Source organism: Pezoporus occidentalis, unplaced genomic scaffold (genome assembly GCF_034315485.1).
Source record: "Pezoporus occidentalis ecotype Australia unplaced genomic scaffold, CSIRO_AGI_Poc_V1 ctg169, whole genome shotgun sequence".
Lineage (NCBI taxonomy): Eukaryota > Metazoa > Chordata > Aves > Psittaciformes > Psittacidae > Pezoporus > Pezoporus occidentalis.
Genome location: NW_026913521.1, coordinates 309,341 through 328,701, shown reverse-complemented (window position 1 = coordinate 328,701; position 19,361 = coordinate 309,341). Strand labels below are relative to the sequence as shown.

Sequence of the window (19,361 nt, the reverse complement as noted above, 5' to 3'; positions counted from 1 at the left end):
GCCACAGCTATTTCTCATGCACACATTTATGGCTGCAAACAGCTGAGAGCCAGGAGTGCTGACAGGGTAAATCTTTGCCGCCTCCTCCCCTTGTCTGCCAGGGCAGCTCCAGTGACACCCGAGGCACCGGAGCCGCCTTGACTCAGTGCCATGCACGAGACAGCAGCAATACAAGTCCCTGAACATGCTGGGCTGAAACCAAAGCCCCTGGATCAGATGCTCCTGGACCACAGCAGCAGCCAGGCCCCATCCCTGTCCTCAAAGCCATCACAGCCCTCCACCCCAAAACCCAACCCGGTTGTATTTACACCCCGTGCTACGGGACTGGCAGTTGCTTCAAAGTCTTAATTTACAGCCTCGATTCTCCATGTCCCCTGAAGGGCCTCCAATCTCATCCCCCAGATCCACAACAGCCAGATCAATTTAACTCCTCGTTTAATCTTCTAAGGGTCCCGGTGAGCTCAGAGACGGCATCTTCCAGCGGGGGGTCTGCGTTCCCGGCCTTTGCCGGCTCAAACAGCGTCACAGCACTTTCCTTCAGCTGCAGAAATCACTGCCTTTAAAAGCCAAGGCGAGTTCCTTCCCCCAGCTCGGCGCAGCTCTCTATTGTTTCTTTTAATTTCATTTCATTCCACGGGGGAATCTGTGTCCAGGCTGCTTTATTTTTAAGTGCCTCTTGCTCAATATTTACTATGTCTTGCAGGCTGCGTCAGTGCAGGAACGCCGGGGTTCCGACGAGCCCTCCCGCAGCCGCTATTACCCCGTGCCATGATTTTACTGCTGCGCGCACCAAAGGGCAGGATACGTGCGCAGGGCACGGAGGGTTCCCTGCTTCCATAGAAATAAATATCAGGCTGAGTGCTACTGCTCACCTCCTCCTCACCCGGGAGCTGGAACAGCCCCAATGGGCTGGAGATGCCGGAGGAGGAGAACACGGGAAGAAGTGGCTGCAAGGGATCGGTACTCACACACTGGCTCTGCCCCGGTGTCCTGCAGACTCAGCTTCCACCGTGCAGCAAAGCAAATGCAATCTGAGGTGGACCAGTGGTTCAGGGACTGGGGCCACAGGAGGAGGACAATAAGATGCCCTAAGATCTCCCGCAAGGTCACCCACCAGCTCCTTGCTGACAGGTCTTACAGGGTGAAGAAAGAAGCCACCCTGGTGGGGACACAAATCCCTGTGGCAGAGAAAAGGTGGCTTTTCCTCCTGCTGGAGAGGGTCAGGCTGGAAACCATGCCCTTGGCATGATGCACAACCCAGCCTGGAACACAGAGTCTGGGAAGCACCGACCCAGTCCCGCATTAATCCTGACACACAAGCACTCAAACCAGCGTCAACCCTCCTGGGTCACCACCAGCTGCTGCAGCAGCAGCCTCTCCTCCGTGTTCCCAGCCTGAAATCCCCACCACACTGGATGTCTCTCCTTTTCCACTGGTATAATTAAACCTGACACCCCAATGGGGGTCCACCAAACCCTCCAGGCCCTCACTACACAACCACAGAGCTTTCCTGGAGTAGCACGGAGTAACTCAGTGGGCTCTTCAGCTCCACATTCACTAAGATGCTGTATGGAAATCAGAAAAGAGTAATTTTAACTCTCAAAATGATTAGCAGAATCCCCAGGAATGCAGAAGCTGGCTGCTAGATTGCAGTCTCCTTCCTCTCCTCATTTTCTAGGACAGCACCAAAATGCTTCTGCTCCGGTCCATCCTTCATCACAATGAAGACACTCCAGCCATCAGAGGCCAGCACAGGGCTCTATTAGGGCTGATTCTGCTCCAGGCATTGGGCACCCACGTTTGATGTGGTTGCTCCCCATTTTTCCTAAGCCCAGAAACTGAATCCACCCTACTTATTAGTCCTTTAAACCACCCCAACTCCGTGCAGAAGATGTGATGCAAACAAGCGAGCCCCTGCTCCCTGCAGGCAAAGTCTGGGCAATTAACCCAGCACCAGCCATGCACCAGCTCAGAGCTGCTGTCCCGTGCCTTCGTTAAGGAATAGAGCTCGTTACCCTTCACTGCCGGTGCCGGGAGAGCTACAGGCGCTCGGTGGGGGAGGTTATTGTGGGATGGCACTGGTGCTGGTCCCCACATCACCTGCACTGAGTGCCTGCCAGCAGCAATTAAATCAGCCTTCAAAGAGAGATCCCAGCTTTCCCAGCACCATTAGCCGTGCCCTGGAGGGAACATGGTCTATTTTCAGCCACAATGACTTAAGACCAGGTCACCAGCAGGTTAAATGGGACCGTGCAGCATTATCTGCCTGGCCTCCCATTGAGAAATTAAACACCGCTGGGTGATGGGCAGCAGCCAGCACTGCGGATGAACGCACGGCGCCCACCACAAGGTAAATGCCACCAGCACAATGCTCCTCTCGGCTTCCCATCACTGCTGCCCTGGTCACCTTCCTTCTGTGTGCAGTGAAGGCCACCATGGGATCACCCCTAGGTTCATCCCAACCCGGCCTCCTGTCAGGCACAGAGAGGAGGGGCTGCAGAGAGGACGATCCCCACCATGCCTAAGCCCCCATTCTGCAACCCCAAACGCGCACTGTGCCAGACCGGGGCTGCTAATCTCAGCCCTTTCCTCCATAAATCCAACTGGAAGTCTCCAATCCTGGGGACTGCCCCAAGCCACCGGTTCCACCATGGTTTCCCCAGGGCCATCAGAGAGGTGCTATCTCCCCACAGCAGCTCCAGCTGCTCTCCTGATAGATCCCCCACCAAAACGCAACCAGCCACCCCAGCAGTAACATCTGGCGGGGAGGTGGCAGCTGGATGCGGGTTTGTTTTGCCCCGCAGGCCCCTGCTGGGTGCAGTCAGCACGAGCTGGGATGACTCAAAAGCCCTGGGAGACGCAGCCTCTGTCACTGCTTATTTTAGACCTTCTGGTTTGCAAAGCGGCTGCCAGCGCCTCTCAGGGTTTGCCTTGCAAAGGGAGGTGGCACTGCAAGGGGAAACTGAGGCACAGAGGGGCACAGCGCCCTGATCAGACCTCAATGCCAACACATGCAAACAGCCTGCATGACACGGAGGTCCTGGCAGCAAGAAAGGACTGGCTCCGAGAACCACCCCAGGGCTGGAGCAAGGACATCACTGATGACCCAACTGTGTTCAAATGGCTCCAGAATCACAAGTCCCACTTAGATGCAGCAAGGCCAGGATGGGGTAAAAGCACTGCATGTACTGCTCCGTGTGCCACAGGGGTGAACACATCCATCCCGCTCCCAGAGCCTCCACGGCATCTGCAGGGATCAAAACACCCTGGAGAAATCCAGTGACAGGCGCAGGCATTTAGGGGTGCATCAAGGAGATCCACAGCTGGAGCACATTCCCATAAGCTTCTTTTCCTTTGGAAACCAGGCACTAAAGCTCACCCTGTGCTCAGGCTCTCCTCCTGACCCCACATTCAGCTCCTGCACACCTCACATCCCCCTGAACATCAGCCCATGCCATCTTTTCTGCGCTGAAGAAGCTCTGAAACATAAAGCAGAAGGGTCTCTGCAGCCAGCAAACGCCCACCACCACACACCTCCTCAATGGTAACAGGAGACAAACAGAGGCAGATATTATGGCGGTGAGGTTTAATTCCCAATGAATTATGCAAATCCATATTCAAACCCAAGCACAGTCTTTGGGCTCCTGACAAATTGCCAAGCTGGTTCCGATGCCACCCGGCAGGTGAAGCACTGGATGGATGCCCTGTATATGTATATATACGCACACGTAAGTGTTTGTACATCTCAACCAGGGAGACCAAGGAGCACCTCAAGAACAATCCCAAGAATAAATCTGTGTTTCTCCTTCCTCCCAGCTGTGTTTAGCCTGGCCAGGGAAGGCCACTGAGCTTTCGTGTGCTCTGCAAGATGGAAGCAGCCTGGGCTGACGATGAGATTTGAAGCAGGAAAGAAGATCAAATTCATCATGGATAGGGCTGGGAAGGAAGGAAGGCAAAGGGGAAAGCCTAAAGCGCTTGTGGCAATACAAATGCTAGCCCTGAAACCAAGCAAAGGAAGATGTGTCTATAAAACAGTCAGAGAGGGCTCATCTGATGGAAGCAGGAATTCCCGATCCCACACAAACCCCAAACATCCATTAAAAGCAGCAGAAGAATCACTGCTTTGTGCCACTGTCATCAGGGAGAAAGCCCGGCTGCAGCACTGGGATTGCAAAGGGAAACTCTGGCAGAGCTGAGCCAGGAAAGGTGTGCTGGGCTCTCACTGGCACCCATCTTCACTCACCTGCCTGCATCTTTCCTAGCTGGAATACTACCCACTCGACTTGTGTGACACAGCATATGGGGTGCTCACCACCCAGCACATCAGGACACAGAACCCGAGAATCACACACATCGTGCAGGGATAACACGGGGCTATTCCATTCCCACTAGTACTGCCTGCAAGCAGCAAAGAATCCCTTCAAAACCCTCCCTCCCAAGCACGTTGGCCATCCCAATTATTAGTTTTATTTTTGGTTTAATTAAAAGCAATTAAACCAAATGTATTAAAAGCACATTGAAGCCACAGGGAATTCTGCTGAGAAGGGATTGAGGGCAGAAAGGGAAGCCCAAGCAATCCATCTAACCATGTAACATAAAAAGGGCTCTTTGCTCGCAGGGACGCGGCAGGGTAAGATAGATGGATGGTGGCAGAACCAAGAGCAACCTTTGCAGAAGTTGCTGGGGATACAGATGTAGAGAAAGGGCTGAATGCCTTCAAATCTCTCTTATTCCGCTAAAAATGCACTTTCTCTCCTGAACACAGCACTCTGCTCCTTCCCTTGCTCCGAGCCCACCATGTTCAGCTTGCCTGCCTGCATCCAGCTCCCTCAAAATGGCTCTTTGGCCACTGCTACGCCGGCAATAAAATTTATTCCCAAGGTCACTTCAGTCCTTTTGCCCCTATTTCAAGTCTCACTGGATTTAAACAAAAGCCAGCTTCAAGCTGCACCAAGCCCTTCCTCACCCCCTCCTTTCTGCCCATCACCCCCCTGATTTAGAGATACCAAACTCTCTCAACTACCTTTTGCTTCCCATAACTGTTGGTGACAACAGCTGGAGGGGAAAACCGGAGCGTATCATGCACGGAGGAGCTGATGGTTGCAGGGTGGGCAGAGAACCCAACTGTCCCCTGTGTGCAGCAGGGCTCCTGTCACACCGTGCCCCAGCCATGGGGATTAAAGGGTTTGTGTTGTTTCCATCCCCTTGGTGTTTAAGAGCTGGAGAGAAGCAAACAAGCAAATACAGAGCAGAGAGAAACGGTGGTTTTCCCCACCACGATGCCTGCGCAAATCCAGATGTGCCATCCCGGAGTGAAGCCAGCCAGAAACGTGAGGCTGGGAGGAAACATGGGGAGAAGGAAACCCCCCAAATCCTCCTGGCCACTGGAGCCTTCCCCTCCCAAAGCTGGCTTTTTAAAGCCCATTCCCAGTTGGAAGAGCCAGCGAGGGGCTGCCGCAGTTCTCTCCCTTACCCCGCAAGCAGGGAGCTGCCTTCATCTCCCCACCTTCCCCAACCCGCCTGCGTTTTCGGGTCGCTGAGGGCACCCCGTGCTCTCCGTTTCAGCAGCGAGGCAGAACAAAGCACTCCCTTGTCCTCAGCACCTCGAGCGGGGCGATGCTGGATCGCGTTACCTAACCCAGACCAACATCTCCTCATCCCGGCAAGGCAGCTTTCATGTCAGCACATGCCAGCCTGGCCCCGATTCCCTGCACCACCTCCCGCCCCGAGCTTTAAACTGGACCAGTTGAGTACACGCCGAAAACACACAGGGGCCTTGTTTCAACTCGCCCGGTGCTAACCCCAGCTGAAGGAGGTGATCCGACACCGGGCACAGCCGCGGCCGAACCGCAAGGCGCTCACCTGGAAGGCTGCCACAACTGCGTTCATTCCCCTCCAACAATGTTCATTTCCATATTCATCGCGAGATGGTGAAATGACAAGACGGAGGGGGGGGTTATTTACTATGTAATTATAAACTAATTTCAGCTCTAGCTTGGGTTATCCTAGCAAGGAGAGCTAAAATTTCCCTTACGAAAGCCCTGCTCTGTTAACCACGTCTGCAGCGAGATTAATTCCCCGCAATTTCCATTTCTGCAACAGCTGCTGTGTTGGGAAACAGCAGGAGCCCGTCCCCAATGCCGGGGACCTGCCTGGCGCCCCACACCACCCCCCAGCTAGGATTTCTAGCACCAGCTCATCCTCTGGATCAGATTTTCACTGGCACACCACCAGTCGGGTCTGTGACCGGCGGTTGTACAAGCCCAGCAAGGAGACTCAGTGATGGGCAGGGGCAAGGCTGGCTTGGGGCGGGAGACGGGCTGCTAGAAACCACGCCAATGAAGAACATCTTCCCCACTAGCATGTATCTGCTGCCCGTTCAGCTGGAGAAGGTATTAGAAGCCCTAACACAGCGGAGGGTCCTGCAGGACCTTGCTCCGAGTAAGTTTACGTCACCCCATGGCCCTCAGGCTCTTGTCCACAGTCCAAACCTAACTTCTCTACCACCAGTGACCGCCACTTGAGATGGGAACTCCAGAGGGGTTGGAAGACAGGGTGGACAGTCCTTCGCACCCCTCCTGAGAGATGGTGATGCCCCCCCCCCGCCACAATCCACCCAACCACTGGGACATGAGAAAAACACATCCCCAGCACACCAAGAATGCACAACGGGAGACTCCCAAAAATGCAGATATCCCTTTTTCCCAACATTTCATTCCCTTTGCAAAACCAGACACTGCTCCTGCCTTGCTTACAGCCTGCGAGTTGGCCACAAGCCCAAGGGAACTGCAGGGGCATCACTTAACGGCCAAAGGGCCGGAATACCGGGTGGAAATGGGAGACTGCAATGAGTCCAAGCACAACCTCCCTATCCGACACAGACCAGCATCACCTCCCGGAGCCCTACTGGGAGAAGCACAGTGGCTGCTCTGCCTGAAAACACGTATTAAGAAGCATCTGATTTCACCAGGGCCCCAAGGGAGGGGAAACATCTCCCCAGGCAGGTCTCCAGCCACCCGCATTCCTGCCGGGTCCCTTGCCCCATGGAGCCCCCCACACTCAGCCCCTCGCACCACCCTCTGGGCAGGCAGGGAGGGCGAAACCTAGATTTCAAGGGCCATTAAACACCGATGGTATTTCCCTTGAAGCATCAAAACGTGACCAAGAAGAGCCGGCGGCAAACCACAGCCAAAAATCCCACCATCACCAGCCCGGGAGCCCAAATCCTCCCAGGGGAGGAGCGGGACACAGCACAGTCCAGTACTGCATCTATGTTATCCCAGTGTCTCCTATCAGCAAAGTGATTTTAGCATGGATGCAGATGAGATGAGCAAATTGTGCTTCTGCTGGCACTGCCGACGGCAAAGCCTCCACTGCAGAATCTGCGGGCTCAGCAGAAGCACAATTTTGCCATTATAAGGATGGCTACAGTGGGATTTTGCTGGCACAGCAAAGCTATCCTGGGAGGAGAAGGGGGTTTATATATTTATTTATTCCCCTATATACCTGGCCCAGCCGTCTGGAAAACTTCTCCCCCCGGCACAGCAAGCCGAGAAGCAGGGACAGTCTCCAATCCACCTTAAATCCCTGCATTTGAATGCACATGCTAATGTGGAAGCAGGAAAGTAAGCACACTGAAAACCTCTCTTCCCTCCGCCTGATCGATTCACAGCTCTGGATTTAACACCAAGTCAGCTCTGCTCATGAAGCTGTGTCCCTTTTCCTGGGCACTAGAAAGCATTTCTGAAGTGTATTTTCACGTGAGAAGCCAGGCATCCTTTTATACAAGCACAGATTTGTTCTGGTAGCCCCCCCCCCATACACATTCCACCCAAAAAAGGATACCTCAGTACATGGCAAAAAGCAGGTTTTTATTGTTATCCTTTTAAACCCAGAGGTATTTATGCATGTGGAGGGGATTTGCTCACGCACAGACCCGCTGCCTGGCAAGGACGCAGTCCCAGAGCACCCCTTTGCAACTGAGCCCAAGGAAGCCTTTTCCACCTCCCCCAAAACACAACAACACGGCACGGAGCAGAGCGCACTCGCTTGGACCCCAAGCCTGTGGCATGGGGAAAGAGCAGAGCCATCAACCCCATATTTTAACCTGGAGAGTAGAGCAAGCTACTGCTTTAACAGACTCAACCGCCCAACTCTGTCGATTGCAGCCTCTTTTTGTGCAAGCTCTTCCCAGCAAGCTCGGCTGCCAGGGATGAAATTCCATTGCAAACAGTCACCTTCCTCCCGCAGCCCTCGGCAGAAAGCTGTTGGGAGCACCCCGCTGCTCCCCGGCCCCCACAGTCCCCCTGCCCTCCTTGGGGACGGGGACATGGGACAGCAGCCCGATCGCCCAGGGCTGGCTCGCCTCCTGCCCCAGGCTCCAGCTCACTCCTCCCTCTGTACGCGTCCAACAAAGGGGCTTCTGTCCCCATCCCCGTGGACTACACAGCGTCCGGAATGCTGCCACGGAATAGGAACCCCCCCAGAGAAGAGCTGAGGCTCCAGGGTCACTGAACACAGCCCTGGTCCTGTATTTTGGCACTGGGGCAGAGCCCGGTACCAAACAAGCCGAGGGTACAGGAAAAACAAGGAGCTGGTGCTGGCAATAACCGGATTCTCCAATCTGGATTCTCAACTATGGCCAATCGTGCTATTTTTACAGGGGTGTATTTATTTTAGGAGGACGCTGGGATGGAGTCAACAATCTCTTTCTTCAGCCCGGCGGTATTTAAAGATCGGTTTGAACTGGCTCTATTTAAAGGCTTTGCCTCCTGCCCACTTTTCTTAACCCCTTGCACAAGCCTCTGCTTTCCACCCTTCCAAACCCCTCCTAAAGCTAAAGCAAAATGAGAAAAACACCACGAAAAGAAGCCCCAACAAAAAAGCACACACCAAGATCAACACGGCAAACACAAAGCTACAAAGGGGCCCTCCGAAGCAGGAAGCAATCATCATTTCAAACGATATTGTTAAAGCCGTAAAGGAAAGAAAATAAATAGGAAAAGAAAATAAATCCCTGCCTATCCCATCACTGTGTAATGGAAGTTTCAACTGTTAATTGTATGGAGCTCTTTAATGCCATTTAGGGTGGCTGGGAATGTTTAGGCTGCTTGGGAACGGCTGTGCCGAAGCGATCCTGCCGGGGAGCGCGCAGGGAGAGCCGGGCACTGCGGTGGTGCAGGGGATTTTCAAAAAACAAGGAAAAGGGCAATAAAAATACTAAATCCACGTGAAAAAGTAAAAACAAGAGGGATCACAAACTCCCTTTTTGCTCTGTGAGGAGCCCAAATCCGAGGCTCGATCCCCATGCAGTGGGATCGCTCGCGGCGAGAGCAACGCACGGGCAGCTTAGGGAGGCCAGAGCTCTGTGCTTCCCTCCAAGGGCTGCCTGGATTTCAGGGAAGCACCAGAAAAGGAAACTTTGGGAGGAGAAATAACAACAACAAATAATTTAAACAGCATAAAAATCACCCAATAAAGAATTAACAGCAAAAAAGAAACAACCCGCACTCGGTTTGGCTTCAGTTATCCAGATGCATTTTTGCAGAGATCGTGTTTTGCTTTAATATGGAGGGAGAGAAAATGCCCAGGATGAAAATAAAAGGAGGGGAAAAAAACACCAAGAAAAAAGACAAAAGGGAAGGGAAAAAGGTGTTTGTCCATGTGCTTGGCTTCAGAGCCCTCCGCTTTACACCTCTCCCCTTAGCACCTGGGAAATTGGCACTGCCACCTAGTCTAAACCTAATAAATCTCTTTGCCTCGATTCGGGCTGCTTCCTTCTGTGCAGATGTTGGCAATCAGGTTTGCAAATTTCAAAGTCATTCATCCCGGGCGGCTGGGAGAAAAGCAGGTTTATTATTGCAAAACCTGTCACCCTCCCAACGCCTAAAGTAAACTCCGAGTCACCTCTCCACGCCCAGGGGAAAGAAAGGGAAAAAGAATAATAATAGAGAGAGGCAGAGAGGGAAATCAAACGGTCAGAAATCCCTTGTGTCCTCCCCAGGACGAGCTCGGCAGCAGCTCGCCAGGATCCCGCCTTATCCCACCCTGCGAGACGCTGGGAACAGGGAAAGGGCGGAAAAAGATCAAAATCCGTCTCAAAAATGGAGTCATTTAAGCAAATAAATAAAAAGCTGAGTGGGGAGGAAAGAGAGAAAGCTAAACAAACGCCGTGTGATTCAATGTCTGCTTTTTACTCAGTGGAGAAGCAGACATGGGGCTCCGTGAGGATGAAGCACAATGAGTGGAAGGGAAAACGTATGAAGAGGGAGAAGTTTTGTTTGCGGGTTTAGAAAAAATATAATTATTTAAAAAATAAGGATAAACAAGGGGGAAAGAAAAGGAAAAATGGAAGAGAAGAAAAATTCCCCGATACCCGCATAGGCAGCAGAAGGGAGATCACCAAAACTGCCCCATTTTGCCCCATTTCCCCAGCCCAAGCAGGGTTCTTCTCGCCCACCCGTGCCAGAGCCCCCTTCCCCGCTGCAGCCCAAGCTGCTGCTCTCTGGCTTTCCCCAAAACAGGATTTATTCCACGAAACACCCTCGGCAGAGGATTTTCCCCGAGTGCCAACAGAACAGTGCACTGGAAGGGGGAAGTTTTATCGGCTGGGAGCAGTATTTTTCCCCATTCCCCATTTTTTTCTTTCACTTTCCCTAATTTTTCCTTCCCCCCCCCCCCTTATTATCTCTTTTCTCCTATTTTTTACCACTTTTCCTATATTTTCCCCTATTATTTTTTACCCTTTTCCTTATTTTTTTCTTTATTATTTATTCCATTTTTCTCTATTATTTCTCCCCACACTATTATTTTTCCTCCCTTATTCCCCTACATTTTTTTTCCAAATCCAACCCCAAAAAAGCAGAAAACCCTTGGGAAAAACACGTGAAAAAGCTGCCAGCACACATAATCCCTCTTATTACTGTATTTTTGCGTGTGAAGCCGCGGAGGCACCGGGAAAAGGGGAAGCGACGGGAAAACTACCGGAGGTGGGATGGTGGGGGGGGGCCGCAGAGCCTTACCCGGGTGGGAGTGGAGACTGATGCCCGATGCGAGGAACTTGCCGGGCTGGAGGGCAGCGGGGAGCCCGGCAGCCATGGGACCAGCGGCGGGGGCCAAGCGGCCGGTGGCTCCCAAGCGATGGCTCTCCATGGCCAGCCCGGAGAGCAGCGGAGGGGGGCCGTGCACCGAGCGGGGGGGCCCGAAATCTCGGCCATCCATCATCCACTCGCCGGCTTCAAGGAGTCTCCCGGATCGCTGTCGGTGCCCGCCACCGCCTTCCCCCCCCACCCCCCCGCCCCCCCAACCCCCCCCCTCCTTCTCCTCCCCCAAAAAATCAGATGGTTCTCAAAAATAAGGCGTCCAAGCGTCCCATGGCGCGGTGCAGGGAGACGGAGCCAGCCCCGGCGCGGCGGTCTCGGCGCTGCCTGCAAACAGAGAAGCGGGGTGCGATGAGGAGCCTGCTCCGAGCCCTGCCTCCCGGCCACCCCCGAACACCCAAATAAAGGGAGGAAAAGTTGCGGGAAAAAGGCGGGGGAAATAGTTAAAAGTGTTTAAAAACCCTACTTTTCAATGAAAAGGGAATTCGGCATCGCCAAAGCCAAACGCAGGGGAAGCAGCGGCAGCAGAGCCCGCACTGCGGCTCCAATGGGATCGGGCGGCGGGGAAGCGGCTTTGCCGTTCTCCTCCCAAAATTACATTAAATAACAATAAAAAAAAGAAAAACACCGAAAAAAAACCCTAAACCAACACTGATAAACTCCCTAATTTTTCTTTTTTTCCTATTTTTCCCCTCGTGGGGCTGATTTGCCCCGCCGGGAGCCGCCCGATCGGGACCAGGGCTCCGGTATCGCCCCGCAGCCTCGTTTCTTGCCCTTTCCCCCCCCCCCACCCCGCATTCCCAACGCTCCAAATGGCCGCTTGGGTTTTGTTATTTTTTTCGGGTTTTTTTTCTTCTTTTTCCTCCCGTTTTTCCCGCTCGGAAACAACCAAACCCCGAAAGGGTAAAAAATACACAAATATACAGAAAAATAAAGACCTAATCGTGCTTGTAGCCTGATGAAACGATCCCACGCCCGATCCACCGGGTTTTACACCGGGATAGAGAGGAATGATAAACACTGAGGGGAATAAAGTGGGGGCTTTCTCCCTATCCCCCCCCCTTCCAGCGCTCAGAGAGCCCCGGCCCCGCCGCCCTTCCCGGCTCCGAGCCTAGAAGGGGGTGACCTGCCGAGCAAAAAAAAAAGTGGTTAATTAAATAAAATAGAACGGGAAATAATGGAAAACAGTAAGAAAAATCCCATCGGGTCGTGGTTTTCTTAAGTTTAGCTGAAAAAAATCGGTTTAAATTCAATTAAACGCTGCCTGCGTGGCTCAGCGGGGCGAGTCTGGCCGCGGGGCTGCGGGATCGCGGCTCCCAAGTGCTAAAAACAGAGGAAAACGTCTCAAAAAAGGGGGCAAAAGGCGGCCCGGGATGTGTTGGGCAGGGAAGGGTACGGGGGGGGTCCGGTTCCTACCTCAGCGCGGTCAGGCCGCCTGGTCGCGGGGCATGGCGGCGGCAGCGCGGGGCTGGGGCGGGGGGTGCCGGCTCGCCGCCCTGCCCGCCGCCCGGCCCGGCTCCGCTCCGTTCCTCTCCTCAGCAAGGGCAACGCGGGAGCGACGCGGCGGCAGCAGCCGCGCCATGGAGCGGCGGGGGCCCGCCGAGCTGAGGCAGCATCGCCTCCACACCACACACACACACACACAAACACCCCCTTACACACACAACCCCCCCTCCTCCTCCTCGCTTAAAAAAAAAAAAAAAAAAAGCGAGGAAAAAGGGAAAATTTAAAAAAATACGGGGAGAAAAAAAAAAAAAAAACAACACAGGAGAGCGCGGGAGGAGAGAAACGCTAAACCCCACCGAGGAACGGGGGGGGGAACGGGCGGCGCGGCCATGAAACGCGCATTGTTCTCAACGCGGAACGGGCCGGCCCCAACGCCCGCCCGCGCCTCGCCATTGCCCATCCGCGCTGCCAGTCAGCGGCGGGTAAACAGGCGGCCGTTTCCAGGCCCCCCGCTCCCCCTCACGCTGAGGCGCTCCCGCCGCCCGTTTCCAGGCTCCCCCATCCCCTCTCCCTCCCTCCCTCCTTTCGCCTCAGTCTCCCGCTCGGAGCTGGCGGCGGTTGGAAGGGGAAGCGGGATGGGATCGGGTCCCCCCCCCTTCTTGCACCGCTCTGAGGTGTGACGGGGGGGGGGGGACAACGCGACCCCTTCTACCCTTTATTATCCGCGGGGTTTAAATCAATCTTCCCGTCCCCCGGCCCTCCCCTTCTGCCTTTGCCACGGCCGGGACGTGAGGGCCCCCCGGGATGAGACTGAGGGGGAAGCGCCGCCGGGCCCTCTCCCACGGCCCCGCCGCGGACAAAGCGGCCTTTGAGGGGGAGAAGGGGAGAGGCCGAAAAGGGAAGGGGGGGGGGGGAGATTGATCCCTCCCTGCGGGCCCCGCCCCATAAAAAATGTAAAAATAGGGTGAAAAGGAAGGTTTGGGGAGGAGACAACACCCTCCCCCCTCCGATTTAACCAAAACTCCGCTTTTTCCAGCTGCTTTTAGCGTTACAAACGGGCGGGAGAAGCGGAGCTGCCCGCCAAAAGGAGGGGGGGGGGGGGGAGAACGGCCCTGGCTCTGCCTTCCCAGTGTCCAGCCCAACTTTTACTTTTCTTTCCTTCTTTTTCGTCTTTCTTTAATGTGTTTTTAACTTCTCCACGCTGCCCTGTGCATCGGGGGGGGGGGGGGGGTCGAGCACCTCATCATTCCTACCCCCCCATTTGAGCTTCCCAACCCACCGCCCGCTCTTTATTTAGTTAAAACTCGGCTTTTACAACGAAAAAGGGGGAGGGGAACATATTTAATCCCGGGATAAATTAAATAATACCGATAAAGCCACCCCCTTACACGTCCGGACGGGGGAGTTTGGAGGCGAACGGCACAAACGGGGCAGAAAGGGGTCCCGAAACGGCCCCAAAACGGAGCCTGGAACGGTTCCACTCTTCCTGCTCCTCGGCATCGCCTTCCTCGAAAAGCTCTCACGCTCCGAAAGGCGCTGTTTTAACGCCAATATATATATATATATATATGTATATGTTTTTATTTATATCTAAGAGCAAAACCTGGCTGCGTCAGAAGCGAAGCCTCAAACCCCGATGTTTCTAGGGGGAGGGCTGCTTCCCCCCCCCCCCCCGCCCTTTTCTGTTTAATAACCCAAAAAGTGGGGAATTAAGGGGCAAAAAAATACATATATTAATGGCTCGATAGCTTTTATGTGGCTTTAAAAGCCTATTTTATACATATTTCATGCCTTCACGCCCGGACCTCCCCGTTACTGTCCCCTGGAAGGGGGGGGGGGGCTGGCATGCCATAAATCAGGGACATGCTAATAAAAACCTTGCTCCCCCCCCATGGCTCCGGTCCTTCCTCCTCCTTCTCCTCCTCTTCCTCCTCTTCCCCCGGCCGGGAGCCATCTTGTAGCAGCAGCTCCGGGCTGGGGCTGCTACAAAGCACTGACCCCCACCATGCCTTCAAAATACCCCCCCCCAATACCTATACATATATATACACATATTTTATTGCTATTATCATTATTACTATGGTTTCTCCCGCTGTGTTGTGGCTGCACTGAGGGGGGGGTGCACCATTTTCCCACCGTTTCCCAACATTCCCCCCTCTTTTCCCACCTTTATTTCCACTAAGACGGTGTCTGTATGTGTGTGTGTCCCCCGCATTGCCCCTTGGAGAGGGGGGGGTCCCTCAAAGGGGGCATACCGCAGCTCCCGAGGGGAAGCTGGGGGGTAGCCACCGCTCTCACACTTTTCCCTCTCAAGCTTTACAGCAAACACTGTTTATGTCCCAAAATACCTATTTTTGGTCAAAATCATTGGCGGGGGGGGGGGGCGCGTGGTCGTGTATGTGTCCCCCGGTGCCAGGGTCCCGGCAGGTTCCCACGGTGCCGCCCGCCCCGGGGGGGGGGGGTTAGTGACAACCCCCGCCCTGCGCCCAGCTCCTCTCTCTCCATCCCTCCCCTTGGGTTCTTTTCCCTTATTTTTGTTTATTTTCCGGTTTTTCCCCCTTCTTTTTTTTTCCCATTTTTCCGTTACCACCGCCCTTTTTCCTCCACTTTTTCTCTCTCCCCCCCCCCCCCCCCTTTTTTTCTCTTTTTAATATTTTTTAAATTTTGGGGGTGTTGTTTTTTTCCTCTTTTTTTACTTTTCCTTTTTTCCCCTTTTTTTTTCTTTTTGCCCTTTTCCCCTCTTATTCCCTCCCCCCCCTCCCTTTTTGTCTTTCCCCCCTCCTTTTTTCCCCCCTTTTTTCCTCTCTTCAGCCCAGCCACTCTTGGAGCAGCGCAGAGCTCACAGCCCCCAGTCCTACAATGCCCGTTGTGTCGTTACCCCCTCCAGGGATGCAGGTAGGATGGAGCGGGGGGGCTGTCTAGAAACATGAGAGACAAAACTGATCCCCCTATTTGTGGGGCTGCCAAGGCTTGGGGGGGGGACACACCTGCTCATTGCTATGGGCTTGGAGCAGAGAGGACACCCCCCCTCCAAAAAACACACACATACCCCCATTCCCTCCATCCCCAGCTCGGCTGCGCATCCCTTTCTCCCGGCGTTTTTAACGTGCTTACTACACGTTTCCAGGGTGGGTTTGGAGCTATATTTAAAGCGTGGAGTCAGTGGCTGGATTTAGAAATCCAGCCATAAATCACGTTAAAACACGGTCGGCGGCGAGCCCAACGCATCGGCAAAGCCTTGCCCTCATTTCATGCCTCCCACCCCCCCCCCCCAGCCTTAAAAGCAGCACTGAGTTTGACAGCAGGGGGTTGTGTGTGTCGTCGTCCCGTCCCGTCCCGTGCCCCCCCCCAAATAAACCCCTACAGGGGGAGGTGGGATTTGAAAGCAAGGGGGACCCTGCTGGGGTTTATTCCGATGAATCCCATGGGATTTATTCATCGATTGGGGGGGGGGTAATTCAGATTCCCACCTCAACCCCTTGTACATCCGTGGGGAGGGGGCTGCAGGGTGGGGGGTCCCGAGGAGGAGATCCCCCTGGGGAAACAGCTTGGGAACCAAGGGAAGAATTCCTGATTAATGACCAGAACAGCTCGAGATTTCACTTTTCTCCATAAATCCTGGCTGATTATAAGTCCTGTGCTCAGCCTGGCTGCGGGCTTTGCATTGCATGGGGCAGTGAGGGGAGCCCAAGAAACGTCCTCCCCCCCAACCCCCCCCGGGGCTGTACCCAGTGCCCAGGAGCCTGCAGCAGCATCACATCCCATGGATGCAGCATCCCCACATCCCATGGATGCAGCATCCTAATGCCCTGCCAGTGTGGGAGAAGAGAGGACATGGGTGGTGCCCCCCCCCTTCCCATTACAGCAGTTCCGACCCTACCGCTCCAGGGTTTATAAAGCCAACCATCTCCCAAACCACAGCTGGTTTTCAAGTCCAAATAAAGCCTGATGGTTTCTTCCTTGCCTGGCATGGGCAGGCGGGTGTTTATCCACAAAACCATCTTGCTTTCCCACTTTGCCACCTGCATATCCCCCCAGATCCAAACCTAGGACCCCCCCAGTGTCAGGACCTGGACCTGTGCTGGGTGCCCAATGCTTTCACAGCCCCCTGGTACCGGCTTTTATCACAGATAGACCAGATCTTTGATAGACCAGGGTGCATTTATTTTCTCTTCTTTTCCCTTTTACACAATAATAAGGTTTTTTCATCCAAGATGGGGGGGGGGTGGAAATAGGCAGGGAGCAGAGAGGAGGGCTGACATATACAGCCCATGGAGAGCTTTGAGAGGAGCGCGATTCCCAAAGCTGTAATTACTGCCTGCGTTTTTTTGGCTACAGATCTGCTGCTAAATTGGTTGGAAGGCACGGAAATGGCAGTTACACCTTTCAGCAGGAAAAAAATGTGCTTTGGTGGAGAAACATGCCTTGGGAAACCCTCCGAAAATCTGCAACCCCCATCTAGCACCCCAGCCTTACAGGTATGCGCGTTTAAAACAAGCCTCCATCCAAGCAAACGGGAATGCTGAGCTCCAAAGGGCAAGGTCTTCTACATCAACGGAGTAAACTGGGGATTTATCCCTTGATCTGTCACTTAAATCCAAAACACCCTCCTGGATGCAGGACACGAGCAGTAGCATGTACTATTTTGAGGTTTGATATCAAATAGGTACCCTTGGCTTCAGCGTTCCTCCCGTAGCCCGGCCCACAGGAGCTGCAGGTACTTTCGTATGCATACAAAGCATTTGGAAATGGAAAATATTCCCAGCTGCTCTTTGCCGTTGCGACAGGGGGGGAGAAGGAATCGTGGGGCATGTTAAGGAATATTAAAAGCTGTGGTTTGAAGCTCCTAAAGCATTTACTCAGCGGGAGATCCAGAGAAAGAAGTTTAGAACTTAACTGCAGACTTGTGTGCCTTTGCTCTGTCCTTCTTAAAATTCACCTCTCCTATCTGCTTCTCATTTCAACAAGCAGAGCCCTCCAGGAACTGGAAAATCCAGATTTGCTGCATCTCCCAGGGAGACAATTTCCTACGTGCCCCCCCCCAGCACGAGGGTCCTACTGAAGGTTAAACTTGTGAGTGCCCCTGGTTTTGCACTGATTTAATCTCCCCCCCCCTAAATAAAAGACATGGGAAATGCTGGTGAAAACTGCACCCATGCTGCTGACTGGTCCCTGGCTCAGTCCTGTCCCAGAGCCAGGTGTTAAACGCTCGTCCCCACATCATGCCCTGGCCTGCTGCAGCTTCCCCGCCTGAAAGCAAGGTAAACCCATCCACCTCCCTGGGGTACATTATCGTGGCTTAAAATCAACACTCACAACCGTATTTTCAAATCCCTTCATGAAAGGCACCAGGAGCGGGAGGTGTTATTAGGATAGATCTTTTTGCCTTTTAACAGCTGTTAATTGCCATTAAACCCAAACATCCACAGCCTCATTGGAACGGCATCTGAATCCGTGTCACATCGCAAAGCCTGCATCAGCGCTCAGTCTTGCTTCCTCCTACCTGCCAGCGAGGTGCAATCGATAAATCCTCTCTCAGTGGTAGTTAGCTTGCACACTGGGACCCATTTTTGGTCCCCTGCTGCCAGGCTTTCTCCTTTGCCCTCCCCACGATGCTGCAAGTCATTGCACCAGACGTGCCATCACTGTAAGAAACTCAGACCCCGCTCCCTCAAGCAGAAAAGAAGATGGGATGCAAAACCTGTTCCCAAAAATACGCTGAAGAAGCAAGCAGGAACCTGCCCGCGAGGAAATGGGTCCCTGAGGCTGAAACCAGCCTGCAGCTGCCAGCAAAAGCACGTGCTGGGTGTCACAGGGATGGGAATAGCTGTGACGAACGTGGAGTAAATCAAAGCCATTAACAGGCAGGGCTGGGAGGGAGGCTGCTATCCTTGTCCTCCTGGGGCTCCTTTCCATGTTCCTTTTGGGGGCTGTATCCATAGCATCCTTCCATCACCTTGTGACCCAGGATCTGGGACCACCATGAGGAGAAGCCAGGGCCCCTTGGGAAAGTGTTAGGGCAGGAGTCTTCCCCATGTCCAGGAATCCACTGGCTCCTCATATGCCTCAGGATGCACCCACCAAACCATCACACCCACCTGGGAATCTCATGGGTACCAAACCACTGATGCTAAACCAGCGGGGCAAGATAAGACATAGCTATGGCTGCAAACCCTCAAGCATCTTGTTAGACCCCAGGGTTTCCTCTCACCCTGAACCCCACCACAAGGAGGGGGTGTCCGTGGCTGGCTCCCAGCACTTCCCCTCCTCTTTTCCCTCTCCACAGCCCTAAAGGAACAGTTGGACAAGACGAGCCCTTTCTGCCCCACAAAGCTCGTCAGCCAGCAGTGCTGGGCTTATAATTATTATTTCCTTAAAGAGGAGGCGAGCAGCTATAGACAAAAAAGGTCCCCTCTTGTCGGAGCTGGAATTTGATGTCCTAACGACTGTTTTTGTACCATGCCTGTTAGAGGAAAGAGCTCGGCAGGAGGGGGAAAGAGAGATTTAATTATAGAGCTGCATTGTGATTTTGCACACATAGCTGGCTGTTGTAATCAGGTTACAAGTGTATCTGATTTTCTTCCCTCCCCTCCCTCTTCCTCCTCTTTCTCTTCTCTTTTTTGGCCTCCCCCTTTTTCCTTTCGGTGGGTCCAAATTAGTTGCTTATGTTTGGGTGTTGTAGAGACAAGCTGTTATTTGGAGGATCTCGATGCAGGGAACAGTGTTTCTGAAGGGGCTCAGCAGCTCTTTGCTGGAGTAAGCCAATGGTTCCCAGCTCCAGCAGAACCCCCGTTGGGATGTACCAGGCATCCCACC

At 53.6% G+C, this 19,361-nt stretch overlaps 1 protein-coding gene and 1 long non-coding RNA gene across 5 annotated transcripts in view; one reads left to right on the top strand and one right to left on the bottom strand.

The window, feature by feature from the left end:
* Positions 1–12,757, bottom strand: part of TNRC18 (trinucleotide repeat containing 18) — a 56,353-nt gene extending 43,596 nt beyond the window's left edge. For all 4 annotated transcript variants that reach the window (XM_062613539.1, XM_062613540.1, XM_062613542.1 and 1 more), the window contains exons 1-2: positions 12,516–12,757; positions 11,022–11,426 (exon numbers count right to left, since the gene is read on the bottom strand). In XM_062613539.1, the coding sequence (XP_062469523.1) occupies positions 11,022–11,223 (202 nt within the window). In that variant the 5' untranslated portion in view covers positions 11,224–11,426; positions 12,516–12,757. The remainder of the gene's footprint in view (positions 1–11,021; positions 11,427–12,515) is intronic.
* Positions 12,758–16,651: 3,894 nt separating this feature from the next.
* LOC134161031 (uncharacterized) lies at positions 16,652–17,697 on the top strand. Its single transcript, XR_009963802.1, has 2 exons — positions 16,652–17,023; positions 17,517–17,697. It is a non-coding gene; the product is annotated as an uncharacterized LOC134161031 (long non-coding RNA).
* The last annotated feature ends 1,664 nt before the right edge of the window (positions 17,698–19,361 follow it).